The sequence below is a fragment of the Leucoraja erinacea genome, chromosome 38 (assembly GCF_028641065.1).
Source record: "Leucoraja erinacea ecotype New England chromosome 38, Leri_hhj_1, whole genome shotgun sequence".
Classification (NCBI taxonomy): Eukaryota; Metazoa; Chordata; class Chondrichthyes; order Rajiformes; family Rajidae; genus Leucoraja; species Leucoraja erinaceus.
This window is the reverse complement of record NC_073414.1, coordinates 1,159,068-1,173,879: the sequence shown is the minus strand read 5'-3', so window position 1 is coordinate 1,173,879 and position 14,812 is coordinate 1,159,068. Positions and strand designations below refer to the sequence as shown.

General features: G+C 50.4%; 1 protein-coding gene across 1 annotated transcript in view; it reads right to left on the bottom strand.

Annotated features, from left to right (window-relative positions):
• Positions 1-14,812, bottom strand: part of LOC129714042 (serine/threonine-protein kinase D2-like) — a 46,515-nt gene that overhangs the window by 7,431 nt on the left and 24,272 nt on the right. Inside the window, exons 4-14 of the mRNA XM_055663500.1 lie at positions 12,941-13,098; positions 11,893-12,094; positions 10,200-10,280; positions 8,764-8,929; positions 7,103-7,226; positions 6,028-6,105; positions 3,696-3,963; positions 2,298-2,350; positions 1,243-1,315; positions 414-520; positions 145-306 (exon numbers count right to left, since the gene is read on the bottom strand). Coding sequence (XP_055519475.1) covers positions 145-306; positions 414-520; positions 1,243-1,315; positions 2,298-2,350; positions 3,696-3,963; positions 6,028-6,105; positions 7,103-7,226; positions 8,764-8,929; positions 10,200-10,280; positions 11,893-12,094; positions 12,941-13,098 — 1,472 coding nt within the window. The remainder of the gene's footprint in view (positions 1-144; positions 307-413; positions 521-1,242; positions 1,316-2,297; positions 2,351-3,695; positions 3,964-6,027; positions 6,106-7,102; positions 7,227-8,763; positions 8,930-10,199; positions 10,281-11,892; positions 12,095-12,940; positions 13,099-14,812) is intronic.

Sequence of the window (14,812 nt, the reverse complement as noted above, 5' to 3'; positions counted from 1 at the left end):
GGACCATTTTCCCTGTGGTATGACCATATGTACATGGATAGGAATGGTTGAGAGGGCTATGAGCCAAGTGGGACTGGTGTAGATGGGGCACGTGGGTGGGTTAGCATGGGGGAGTTGGGCCGAAGGGCCTGCGCGCGGGGTTACCTGGGTGATCATGAACTTGGTGATGCGTTCAGGCAGCCGTCCCTTCTCGCTGGACAGGATCATCTCCAACATGTCACCGTGCAACTTCTCCATCACCACAAACACCTTCTCCGGTGTCTCGAACATACACTCCAGGTTCACCACCCCTGAGTGCCGCAGCCCCTGGAGACACGGAGAGGAGAGGAGAGGAGAGGGGGGTGAGTGAGTGAAGGAATGGGGGGGTAAACCACAGAGGGGGGAGATACACAGAGACCATGCCCGCCTCTCACCTGGAGTATGGCCACCTCATTGCGTAGTTGACTCTCCTGTTTGGTCGGGAACCTCAACTTGTCGATCACCTTGATGGCCACATCTCGGCTGGTGGCTCGGTGCTTGCCTGCAAACCAAGAGCAAGGAGTCACCATTAAACACCACAGGGAGGCCACTCAGACCATCCAGCCCATGCTAGCCCTTTGGAAGACCCATCCAACTAGAGACCTTAAATATTGGACGCAAGATGTGTAGAGAAATTGCAGGGGGCATCACAGAGTAATGGAGGCTGGAAAAGTCTTGCTAATTGCACCACGACCTGCAAAATAGCTGTTGGACCAGTTAGTGGAAAGACAATACATGATTACAATCGTGCCGTCCACACTGTACAGATACATGATAAGGGAATAATGTTTAGTGCAAGGTAAAGCCAGCAAAGTCCAATCAAGGATAGTCCGAGGGTCACCAATGAGGTAGATAGTAGTTCAGCACTGCTCTCTGGTTGTGGTTGGATGGTTCAGTTGCCTGATAACAGCCGGGAAGAAACTGTCTCTGAATCTGGAGGTGTGCGTTTGTTTTCACACTTCTGTACCTCTTGCCCGATGGGAGAGGGGAGAAGAGGGAGTGGCCGGGGGTGAGACTGGTCCTTGATGATGCTGCTGGCCTTGGTGAGGCAGCATGAGGTGTAGATGGAGGCGACGGAAGGGAGGATTGGATGGAATTAAAATCCAGAGCAGTCATCATACGAGTGAGTGGACGTTCCTGAACTGTGGAGCAAAATTAGCAACAGACAAACTGGCTCCAAATGAGCCTCGGAGTCGTTCAGATACCAGCTGAAGATATACTCACCTCCATAAACTATTCCAAACTGTCCTGATCCCAGAACATCATCTGCAAAGATCTGGTAGACCGTGGCAATGTCCTGGAGTGAGAGACAGAGAAGTAGAGAGAGGGGCCTGAGATACGATACATCACAGAGAGGTTTCAGAAGGAACTGCAGATGCTGGAAAATCTAAGGTAGACAAAAATGCTGGGGAAACTCAGTGGGTGCAACAGCATCTATGGAGCGAAGGAAATGGGCAACGTTTCGGGCCAAATAGAAGTATTTGTATAATCAAATAAAAAGGCCGGGACAGTAAGGGTTGGATACAGAGTGTCCACACGCTCCAGTTGTGGGAAGCACCTTGTTTAATTGGGAATAATGTCCGCACCAAAACGTATGGGTCGCCTGGGCTTGTATTCACTGGAATTTACAAGGATGAGAGGTGGTCTTATATATAGTAGAAACATATACAATTCTTAAGGGATTGGTCAGGCTAGATGCAGGGAAAATGTTCACCATGTTGGGGGAGTCCAGACTAGGGGTCACACACAGTTTAAGAATAAGGCCATTTAGGACTGAGATGAGGAAAAGACATTTTCACCCAGAGAGTTGTGAATCTGTGGAATTCTCCGCCACTGAAGGCAGTGGAGGCCGATTCACTGGATGTTTTCAAGAGAGAGTTAGAAACATAGAAATTAGGTGCAGGAGTAGAGGCCATTCGGCCCTTCGAGCCTGCACCACCATTCATGGCTGATCATCCAACTTGGTATCCCTGAACTCAGTATCCCAAAGAGTTAGATTTAGCTCTTGGGGCTAATGGAATCAAGGGATATGTGGAGAAAGCAGGAACGGGGTACTGATTTTGGATGATCAGCCATGATGATATTGAATGGCGGTGCTGGCTCGAAGGGCCGAATGGCCGACTCCTGCATCTGTTTTCTGTGTTCCTATCCCTGTCCAGAAATTTCAATGAGATCCAAGGCAATGCCCTCTCATAGAAACATAGGCCATGGTAGCTCCAGCCACTCCTGGCGAGATCATACCATGGTCACGTATGAACATGTCTGACACTGACACTCACCACGTCCTCCTGAATCTGGCTGTTGACCACGGAGAAGTTGATTGAAGCTTGCCCTGTAACAATTAAAAAAACATTGTCACAAAGAGATACACCTTGCCATACGAATACTGATTTCTCCAACCCTTGCTTTCCCTCTCTCTCCATCCCTCCCCCACCCTAGTTCTCCAACCAGCCAGACTGTCCCCCCCCTTAAATCTTACATCCCCCCCTCGCCAACGATAATCCGGTCTACATTTTCCTTGATCTTCATCCCCTTTGATCTCTAGTTTTCACACCTTACCCTTCCTTATCTCTGTATCTCCCTCTCCTCTGACTCAGTCTGAAGAAGGGTCTCGACCCGAAACGTCACCCATTCCTTCTCTCCAGAGACGCTGCCTGTCCCGCTGAGTTACTCCAGCTTTTAGAGTCAGAGTCAATCTCGATTGCAGACCCCTTATTCTTAAAGTGTGTGTGTGTGTGTGTGTGTGTGTGTGTGTGTGTGTGTGTGTGTGTGTGTGTGTGTGTGTGTGTGTGTGTGGTGTGTGTGTGTGTGTGTGTGTGTGTGTGTGTGTGTGTGTGTGTGTGTGTGTGTGTGTGTGGTGTGTGTGTGTGTGTGTGTGGTGTGTGTGTGTGTGTGTGTGTGTGTGTGTGTGTGTGTGTGTGTGTGTGTGTGTGTGTGTGTGTGTGTGTGTGTGTGTGTGTGTGTGTGTGTGTGTGTGTGCCCTGGTTCTGGACTCCCCCAACATCAGGAGCACGTTTCCTGCCTCTAGCGTGTCCAAGCTCTGAACAATCTTATGCGTTTCAATGAGATCCCCGCTCATCCTTCTAAACTCCAGAGTGTACGAGCCCAGCTGCTTAACCATACAACCATATAACAATTACAGCACGGAAACAGGCCATCTCGACCCTTCTAGTCCGTGCCGAACACTTATTCTCCCCTAGTCCCATCTACCTGCACTCATACCATAACCCTCCATTCCCTTCCCGTCCATATAACTATCCAATTTATTTTTAAATGATAAAAACGAACCTGCCTCCACCACCTTCACTGGAAGCTCATTCCACACAGCCACCACTCTCTGAGTAAAGAAGTTCCCCCTCATGTTACCCCTAAACTTCATTCCCTTAATTCTCAAGTCATGTCTGAACCTCTTGTTTGAATCTTCCCTACTCTCAGTGGGAAAAGCTTGTCCACGTCAACTCTGTCTATCCCTCTCATCATTTTAAAAACCTCTATCAAGTCCCCCCTTAACCTTCTGCGCTCCAAAGAATAAACCCCTAACTTGTTCAACCTTTCTCTGTAACTTAGTTGCTGAAACCCAGGCAACATTCTAGTAAATCTCCTCTGTACTCTCTCTGCTCTGCTTGCTTGTTTGGGGTGGTGCCGCTAGGTGGTGAGGAGGGGCGAGCGAGGCTTACTGCGGGGTGTTAGACCCTGGGTGTTGGCAGTGTCTTGGAAGATGACCGGTTTCAGGGCCTGACGTACGGCGATTTCCCAGGCCTTGGTATCGTCCACGCTGCTGGCCGTGCCGATGGGACTGGGCAGTGGCGACGAGGGCAACCTCTCCCCCACAAAGTAGACCACGTTGCCTGTGCGTATCTCGAAGCAGGGCGGGTTGCCCCCAGTTGCCATAGACACCCCCTCGTCCGCTGGTTCCACGGCCAGCACCTCCGACAGAGGGATCTCCTGCCCAGGGGGAGAAAACAGCCATCAGGCTATTGTACTCAACTCAAACAAAACTCCCAACATTGATTAGATTAGTGTTTAAGAGGGAACTGCAGATGCTGGAGAATCGAAGGTTACACAAAAAAGCTGGAGAAACTCTGCGGGTGCAGCAGCATCTATGGAGCGAAGGAAATAGGCAACGTTTCGGGCCGAAACCCTTCTGGAAATAGGCAACGTTTCGGGCCGAAACCCGGAAGGGTTTCGGCCCGAAACGTTACCTATTTCCTTCGCTCCATAGATGCTGCTGCACCCGCAGAGTTTCTCCAGCTTTTTTGTGTAACCATTGATTAGATTAGATTCCTTTATTTGTCATTTCGTTGCCAGCACTCATACATATAATAATAAACAATACACACAATAAACACAAATTTAGCATCCACCACAGAGACGGTTCACCAGACTGATTCCTGGGATGTCAGGGCTGTCTTATGAAGAAAGACTGGATAGACTTGGTTTATACTCTCTAGAATTTAGGAGATTGAGAGGGGATCTTATAGAAACTTACAAAATTCTTAAGGGGCTGGACAGGCTAGATGCAGGAAGATTGTTCCCGATGTTGGGGAAGTCCAGGACAAGGGGTCACAGCTTAAGGATAAGGGGGGAAATCCTTTAAAACCGAGATGAGAAGAACTTTTTTCACACAGAGAGTGGTGAATCTCTGGAACTCTCTGCCACAGAGGGTAGTTGAGGCCACACAGTTCATTGGCTATATTTAAGAGGGAGTTAGATGTGGCCCTTGTGGCTAAAGGGATCAGAGGGTATGGAGAGAAGGCAGGTACGGGATACTGAGTTGGATGATCAGCCATGATCATATTGAATGGCGAATGGTGCAGGCTCGAAGGGCCGAATGGCCTCTACAACTGCACCTAATTTCTATGTTTCTAAGTGAGTTCACCCGGCACCTCCTCACTGTGATGGAGCCAAAAGTCTTAAAGTCACTGTCTCTTCCCCCCTATTCTCCCTCTGCGCTGAGGCGATCCATGCTTCCGATGTTGTTACCCCACCGGGCGATGGCAAGTCAATCCCGCGGATCAACCGAGCTCCGCAAACGGATAATAGAGCCCATTATCTGTTTATTTGCACTTTCCATGTTTTATTTATTGATGTGTGTATATTTTTACACAATGGTATATGGACACACTGATCTGTTCTGTATTCATGCCTACTATGTTCTGTGGTGCTGAAGCAAAGCAAGAATTTCATTGTCCCATCTAGGACACTCTTGAATCTTGGAGCGTCGGGAAAGACTCTCGTTCAACCAAGAAGGTTCATGGCTCATCAATACCCTGGGAGAAATAGCGTACAGCTCCCTCAAATACCCCGGAGAGATGCCAGCTGGAGATTCTTCTACATGGGCCACAGAGATATGGAGCAAAGATCCCTCTCTATCCTACCCTGCAGTTTAGCAGGATGAGGGGGGGGGATCTTATAGAAACACATAACATTATCAAAGGACTTGACAAGCTAGATGCAGGAAAAATGTTCCCAATGTTGGGCGAGTCCAGAACCAGGGGCCACACACAGTCTTAGAATAAAGGGGAGGTCATTTAAGACTGAGGTGAGAAAACAACTTTTTCCACCCAGAGAGTTGTGGATTTGTGGAATTCCCTGTCACAGAGGGCACAGTGGAGGCCAAATCACTGGATGGATTTAAGAGAGAGTTAGATAGAGCTCTAGGGGTTAGTGGAGTCAAGGGATATGGGGAGAAGGCAGGCATGGGTTATTGATTGGGGACGATCAGACATGATCACAATGAATGGCAGTGCTGGCTCGAAGGGCCGAATGGCCTCCTCCTGCACCTATTTTCTATTGTCTATAACAGCCGGGAAGAAACTGTCCCTGAATCTGGAGGTGTGCGTTTGTTTTCACACTTCTGTACCTTTTGCCTGATGGGAGAGGGGAGAAGAGGGAGTGGCCGGGGTGTGAGACTGGTCCTTGATGATGATGCTGTTAATAACAGCGACAATATAAACTAGAAGTCCACTGGCCATTTCAGTAGCCACGTCCATTCAATGTCCAGCTTACCTTGTAGTATTTGTTGCCGGTGTCATTGTGGAAGAGGGTGATACACTTGCAGTCCAGCCTCCAGTAATGTCTTTTCCTCTGTAACGGGAGGGGTTTAGCTTAGATTAGAGACACATTGTGGAAACAGGCCCTTCGGCCCATCTGGCCCGTGCCGACCAGCGATCCACACACACCAACACTACACACACAAGGGACAATTTACACATACACCAAGCCAACTCACATACAAACCTGCACAGTACGTCTTTGTGGAGTGTGGGAGGAAACCGAAGATTTTGGAGAAAACCCACGCAGGTCACGGGGAGAACGTGCAAACTCCGTACAGACAGCGCCCGTAGTCGGGATGGAACCCGGGTCTCTGTGTGAGGCAGCAGCTCTACCTCTACACCACTGTGCCACCTCTTAGATTAGAGATACATTGTGGAAACAGGAACTTTGGTCCATCAGATCCGTGCCAACCAGCCATCCCAATTTCACAGCCAATGCACACAGGACAATGTCCAGAGGTCAACGAACGCACTATGGGAACTTCACTCACCCCCCTGCAGGAACTATACAACAGGAGGTGCAACTCCAGAGCAAATAAAAATCATGAGAGACCTCTTCCACCCCTGCAACGGACTGTTCCAGCTGCTACGGTCAGGCAAACGCCTCCGTTGCCATGCGGTGAGAACGGAGAGGTTGAGAAGGAGTTTCTTCCCAGAGGCAATTCGGACTGTAAACGCCTTTCTCACCAGGGACTAACTCTACAGAACGTTTTTCCTTCTATTATTTATTATGTAAAAGAATATGTGTGTTATGATTGTGTTTATAATTTGTTTGGTTGTTTTGTTGTTTGTCTTTTGCACAAAAGTCCGCGAGCATTGCCACTTTCATTTCACTGCACGTCTCGTATGTGTATGTGACAAATAAACTTGACTTGACTTGACCTTGACTTGTCTTTGGAGCGTGGGGGGGGGAAGTGGGGAGAACATGCCAAATCCGTACAGGGTCAGGATCGAACCCGGGTCTCTGGCTCTACGAGGCAGCAGCTCTACCCGCTGCACCACCGTGACGGACAAAGACAGTTCATTACCAGAGCGTCTCGGTTACTGTAGTGGACGAGCCAGCCCTCCTTGACCGTCAGACTGGACCTGCGCTTGGTCTGCTTCACCGACTGCACCACTCGCATCAGTGGAATGTTGGAGGCCATGGGGTCACTAACGCCGAGAGAAGGGAGAGGAGGAGAGAGAGAAATTACAAGATGTTGAGTGAGTCACGGTGACATATAAACACTAATTTCCCCTCAGTTTTTTTTGGGGGGGGGGAAAAACAAAAAAAAAAAACCTTTCAGAGATTTATAGAATTATACAACATGAAAACGGGTTCTTCGGACCAACTAAAGTCACACAGAGTCGCATCGCATGGAACAAGACACTTCGGCCCAACTTGCCCCAGCTACACTGGTCCCACCTACCTGCGTTTGGCCCTTATCCCTCCAAACCCGTCCTATCCGTGCACCTGTCTAACGTCCCGGCCCCTATGCAGAACAAGGCTGCCCACCCCTGGTTTTAGAAACACAGCGTGGAAACAGGACCTTTGGCCCACCGAGTCCACACTGACCAGCTCAGTTTAAGCAAAATGGATAGGTGATGTTTCGAGACGGGACCCTTCTTCAGAACTCATGTTGAAGTTTATTGTCACTTGTAACAAGGTACAGAGGGAAGCTTCTGTGTGCTAATTAGTTAGAGGAAAGACCCATAATACAGATACATGATAAAGGGAGTAACATTTGCAAGGTAAAAGTCCGATTAAGGATAGTCCAAGTGGCTCCAGTGAAGTAGATGGGAGCTCAGGACCTTCTACCCATCACCCTCCTCCTATCCCCCACCTCACTGGAGTTTAGAAGGATGAGTGGAGGGGTGATCTCATTGAAACTTACCGAATGGTGAAAGGCCTGGATAGAGTGGATGTGGAGAGGATGTTTCCACTAGTGGGAGAGTCTAGGAACAGAGGGCACAGCCTCAGAATTAAAGGACGTTCCTTTAGAAAGGAGATGAGGAGGAATTTCTTTATCCAGAGGGTGGTGAATCTGTGGAATTCTTTGCCACACAGACGGCGGTGGAGGCCACAAGTCAGTGGATATTTTGAATGCAGAGATAGATAGATTCTTGATCAGTGCGGGTGATAGAAACATAGAAATTAGGTGCAGGAGTAGAGGCCATTCGGCCCTTCGAGCCTGCACCATTCGCCATTCAATATGATCGTGGCTGATCATCCAACTCAGTATCCCGTACCTGCCTTCTCTCCATACCCCCTGATCCCTTTAGCCACAAGGGCCACATCTAACTCCCTCTTAAATATAGCCAATGAACTGTGGGCCTCGACTACCCTCTGCGGCAGAGAGTTCCAGAGATTAACCCACTCTCTGTGTGAAAAAAGTTCTCTCATCATCTCGGTTTTAAAGGATTTCCCCCTTATCCTTAAGCTGTGACCCCTTGTCCTGGACTTCCCCAACTCAGTATCCCGTACCTGCCTTCTCTCCATACCCCCTGATCCCCTTAGCCACAAGGGCCACATCTAACTCCCTCTTAAATATAGCCAATGAACTGGCCTCTGGTGTAATGGGGAGTAGGCAGGAGAATGGGGTTCGGAGGGAGAGATGATTTAATGGCGGCGTAGACTTGATGGGCTAATTCTGCTCCTGTGGACGTTTGACCTTGTGACCCCCCACCCCCTGCCCTTTGAACCCGTTACCTGGGCACTCTGGTGGGGCCGTCCTCTCCCGGGAACCCGTTCTCGGAGATGCTGCAGGACATGGGGGCCTCGTCGGAATCTTCTGGAGTGAGGGTCTTGTCCATGTCTCCGTAGTCACTTGCATCCTCCATGTTGATATCAGCATCAAGGCCCGGGTTCAGCAGATCTGCAACAGAGACACGGGCTGAGACCATGTGTAGGAAGGAACTGCATGTGCTGCATCACCCCAAAGACAGGTACAGAGTGCTGGAGTAACTCAGCGGGTCAGGCAGCATCTGTGGAGAACATGGATAGGTGACGTTTCACAGAGTGCTGGAGTAACTCAGTGGGTCAGGCAGCATCTGTGGAGAACATGGATAGGTGACGTTTCACAGAGTGCTGGAGTAACTCAGTGGGTGCAGCAGCATCTATGGAGCTAAGGAAATAGGCAACGTTTTGAGCCGAAACGTTGCCTATTTCCAGAAGGATTTCGGTCCGAAACGTTGCCTATTTCTTTAGCTCCATAGATGCTGCTGCACCATAACTGAGTGGGTCAGGCAGCATCTGTGGAGAACATGGATAGGTGACGTTTCACAGAGTGCTGGAGTAACTCAGCGGGTCAGGCAGCATCAGAGTGCTGGAGTAACTCAGCGGGTCAGGCAGCATCTGTGGAGAACATGGATAGATGACCTTTTGGGTCGAGACCCTTCAGACTGAAGATGAGTCTCTCTATCTGAAATATCACCCATCCATTTTCTCCAGAGATGCTGCCCGACTAGTAAGTTCCAGGAGCCATTCGGCCCATCAAGTCTATTCCACCCTTTAATAGTGGCTGATCTATCTTTCTCTCTCAACCCCATTCTCCTGCCTTCTCCCCATAACTCCTGACACCTGTACTAATCAATCCATTGAGTTACTCCAGCATTTTGTCTATCTTTGGTGTAAACCAGCACCTACAGTGACCACAGCTCTGCAGTTCCAAAGATGCACCTCCACGTCCACTCCTGACACACTAGCGGGCCATCTACAGAAGCCAATTAACCTGCAAACCCGCACGTCTTAGGAAAGTGGGAGGAAACTCACATGGTCACAGAGAGAATGCGAGTCCAGAACCAGGGGTCACACACAGTTTAAGAATAAGGGATCGGACGTATAAGACTGAAATGAAGAAAAACGTTTCCACCCAGAGAGTTGTGAATCTGTGGAATTCTCTGCCACAGAAGGCAGCGGAGGCCAATACACTGGATGTTTTCAAGAGGGAGTCAGATTTAGCTCTTGGGGCTAACAGAATCGAGGGATATGGGGAGAAAGCAGGGATGGGGTACTGATTGTGGATGATCTGCCATGATCGTATTGAATGGCGGTGCTGGCTCGAAGGGCGTCTCTGTAAAACTCCACACACACACACACGCACGGGAACATGGGTTACAGCAGAACTACCCTCTGCCACGACTTACCTCCATTGTTGCTGCTGCATTCGCCCAAGCAGTCGTTGGGGACTTTCTCCACACATCGCTTGTGACAGTTGAATTTACAATCTGGACCGAGGAAAAGCAGAAACACAACTCGGTTACAACTCGCCCGAGAAGGGTCAGGCAAAACACCACTTCAGCGGTGGAGTGAACACCGTGTTAGTTAAGGGACTGTCCCACTTGGGCGTTATTTGCTCGTCATTTACGCGACATTTTTTACGCGTCATGTGCGCGCCGTGAATTACGGTACGCATGGCGTGTGGAGAGACGTGGTGGCGTGTGCAGTGGCGCGCGGTTACACGCGGTGTCCCAGGATTTTGGGATTCACAAAATCTTCGCACACCTACTGCGTGTCGTGCAAATTGACGCCAAAGTGAGACAGGCCCTCTAGCGTTCAATATATTGTCACGTGTAACAAGGGACAGGGAAAAGCTTTTGTTGCGTGCTAACCAGTCAGCGGAAAGACAATACATGATTACAATCGAGCCGTCCACAGTGTACAGATACATGATAAGGGAATAACGTTTAGTGCAAGGTGAAGCCAGCAAAGTCCGATCAAGGATAGTCCAAGGGTCACCAATGAGGTAGATAGTAGTTCAGCACAGCTCTCTGGTTGTGGTAGGGTGGTTCAGTTGCCTGATAACAGCTGGGAAGAAACTGTCCCTGAATCTGGAGGTGTGTGTGCGTTGGTTTTCACACTTCTGTACCTCTTGCCTGAAGGGAGAGGGGAGAAGAGGGAGTGGTCGGGGGTGAGACTGGTCCTTGATGATGCTGCTGGCCTTGCCGAGGCAGCGTGAGGTGTAGATGGAGTCAATGGAAGGGAGACACAAAATGCTGGAGTAACTCAGCGGGACAGGCAGCATCTCTGGAGAGAAGGAATGGTGACGTTTCGGGTGGAGACCCTTCTTCAGGCTGATGTCGGGGGAGTGGGCTGGTAAGAGATAGAATGTAGTCGGAGACAGTGAGAGAACTGGGAAGGGGGAGGGGATGGAGAGAGGGGGGGAAAGACTATGTGAAATCAGAAAAGTTAATGTTCATCTGCCAGGGTGCAAACTACCCAAACGAAATATGAGGTGCTGTTCTCGTGGAAGGTGTGTGTGTCAGATTCAGATTCAGATTCAATTTTAATTGTCATTGTCAGTGTACAGTACAGAGACAACGAAATGCATTTAGCATCTCCCTTGAAGAGCGACATAGCAAACGATTTGAATTAAAAAAAATAATAAGTGTCCGGGGGGGGGGGGGGGGGTGGTGATTGGCAGTCACCGAGGTACGTTGTTGAGTAGAGTGACAGCCGCCGGAAAGAAGCTGTTCCTCGACCTGCTGGTTCGGCAACGGGAGAGACCTGTAGCGCCTCCCGGATGGTAGGAGGGTAAACAGTCCATGGTTGGGGTGAGAGCAGTCCTTGGCGATGCTGAGCGCCCTCCGCAGACAGCGCTTGCTTTGGACAGACTCAACGGAGGGGAGCGAGGAACCGGTGATGCGTTGGGCAATTTTCACCACTCTCTGCAATGCCTTCCGGTCGGAGACGGAGCAGTTGCCATACCATACTGTGATGCAGTTGGTAAGGATGCTCTCGATGGTGCAGCGGTAGAAGGTGTGTGTGTGTGTGTGCGTTTTGGGGTGATGTCCATTCGCCCACAGACGGTGTGTGGGGTTTCGGGGTGAGGCCACTCACCCTTGCACTGCAGGCCTTGACGGAACAGCCCCTTGAGCAGCTTCTTGCAGTACTGACACACGGTGGGGCGAGTGTAGGAGTGAACGGCAAACGTGTGCGGCACTTTGACCTTGCTCAGGAACATCTTGTCCAGTTCGATGGGTCGACCCACGTGCGTGCCCAGTGTCGCCCGTCTAGCGGACAACATCTCCGTCAGGTTCCTCTGCATTCGCAACAGCGGGGGGGGAGACAGGGGGGGGGGGGGGGGGGGGGAGACAGGAAAGGGGGGGGAGAGAGATGGGGGAGGGGGGGGGGGGGGGGGAAGACAAGATACAAGAGCTTTATTGACAGAGTCGCTGAACCCACGTTCTTATCTCACCGTCATATGTGATAGGAGCAGAATTAGGCCATTCGGCCCATCAAGTCTACTCCGCCATTCTATCACGGCTGATCCATCTCTCCCCTCCTAACCCCATTCTCCTGCCTTCTCCCCATAACCCCCGACCCCGCACTAATCAAGAATTCGCCCAGAAATTTTTTCACACAGAGAGTGGTGAATCTCTGGAACTCTCTGCCACAGAGGGTAGTTGAGGCCACACAGTTCATTGGCTATATTTAAGAGGGAGTTAGATGTGGCCCTTGTGGCTAAAGGGGATCAGGGGGTATGGAGAGAAGGCAGGTACGGGATACTGAGTTGGATGATCAGCCATGATCATATTGAATGGCAAATGGTGCAGGCTCGAAGGGCCGAATGGCCTCTACTCCTGCACCTAATTTCTATGTTTCAAGTCTACTCTGCCATTCTATCACGGCTGATCTAACCCCATTCTCCTGCCTTCTCCCCATAACCCCTGACACCTGCACTAATCAAGAATCTATCTATCTCTGCCTTAAGTAGACTTGATGGGCCGAATGGCTTATTTCTGCTCCTATCATTCACGTACATGCTGCCAAGATAAATGCTGAGCCGGTGGGGGGGGGGGGGGGGGGGGGGGGGGGGGGGGGGGGGGGGGGGGGAGGGAGGGCGATGGGAAGAGGAGAGGGGAGACAAGGAGAAGCTGGCCGTTACCGAATGTCCATCGCTCGATGTTGTCAGGTAATCAGTGACTGACAATCTTGAGTTGAAGGATCCAGAGAGCGAGGTGTTGGAGAGCCTTCTCTTGCGGGCACCGCTGCAGTTGTTGGGAATGCTAAAGGCACATCTCTTGTGGTAGTTCAGCCCGCACCCTGTTTGGGAGATTAAAGCAACGACAAAAAAAAAGAAAGACAAAAAAATTCATTAGTGGAAGCTACAAGTTAATGTTCATTAGAGATAGGAGCAGAATTAGGCCATTCGGCCCATCAAGTCTACTCCGCCATTCAATCATGGCTGATCCATCTCTCCCTCCTAACCCCATTCTCCTGCCTTCTCCCCATAACCCCTGACACACACATGGCCTTGCCTACAACTCTCCACATCTGGAACACTGGCATTAAATACTACTACTGCCTCACAGCGCCAGAGACCCGGGTTCGATCCCGACTACGGGTGCTGTCTGTACGGAGTTTGCACGTTCTCCCCGTGGGTTTTCTCCGAGATCTTCGGTTTCCTCCCACACTCCAAAGACGTGCAGGTTTGTAGGTTAATTGGCTTGGAGTAAATGTAAATTGTCCCCAGTGTGTGTAGGATAGTGTTAGTGTGCGGGGATCGCTGGTCGGTACGGACTCGGTGGGCCGAAGGGCCTGTTTCCGTGCTGTATCTCTAAAACTAAAAACCTGCGTGGGTTTTCTCCGGGTGCTCCGGTTTCCTCCCACACTCCAAAGACGTGCAGGTAGTTGAGGCAGGTAATAACAACATTTGGACAGGTACATGGATGGAGGGATATGGACCAAACGCAGGCAGGTGAGACTAGTGTAGATGGGATGTGGTTTTAGCATGGGCAAGGTGGGCCGAAGGGCCTGTTTCCATGCTGTATGACTCTAAGGATCAATAACAATGAAAAAGTGTGGGGGGGGGGGGGGGGAACTGCAGATGCTGGTAAAACACACAAGAACACAGTGCTGGAGTAACTCAGTGGGTCAGGCAGCATCTGTGGAGAGAACATGGATAGGTGACGTTTCACAGAGTGCTGGAGTAACTCAGCGGGTCAGGCAGCATCTGTGGAGAAAATGGATAGGTGACGTTTCACAGAGTGCTGGAGAAACTCAGCGGGTCAGGCAGCATCTGTGGAGAACATGGATAGGTGACGTTTCACAGAGTGCTGGAGTAACTCAGCGGGTCAGGCAGCATCTGTGGAGAACATGGATAGGTGATATTTTGGTTTGAGACTCTTTTTCAAGACCCAGTCCATTTATGATAAAAAAAAGGTGGTTCTGTTCTGTACTTCAGCCAGCAGATGGTACCCCTGAGCACAGTCAACAAGTCTGCCTCAGTTCTGCTCAGAGATACAGAGCGGAAACAGGCCCTTCGGCCCACCGAGTCCGTGCCGACCAGCGATCCCCACACACTAACACTATCCTACACACACACTAGGGGCAATTTACACTTACACCAAGCCAATTCACCTACAAACCTGCAAATCTTTGGAGTGTGGGAGGAAACCGGAGCACCCGGAGAAAACCCACGCAGGTCACGGGGAGAACGTGCAAACTCCGTACAGACAGCACCCGTAGTCAGGATCGAACCCGGGTCTCTACCACTGTGCCACATTCCCAGTGTGCTGAAAGGTCTCGACCTGAAACGTCACCTATCCATGTTCTCCACAGATGCTGCCTGACCCGCTGAGTTACTCCAGCACTCTGTGAAACGTCACCTATCCATGTTCTCCACAGATGCTGCCTGACCCACTCAGTTATGGTACAGCAGCATCTATGGAGCTAAGGAAATAGGCAAAGTTTCGGGCCGAAACCCTTCTGGAAATAGGTAACGTTTCGGGCCGAAACCCGGAAGGGTTTCGGCCCG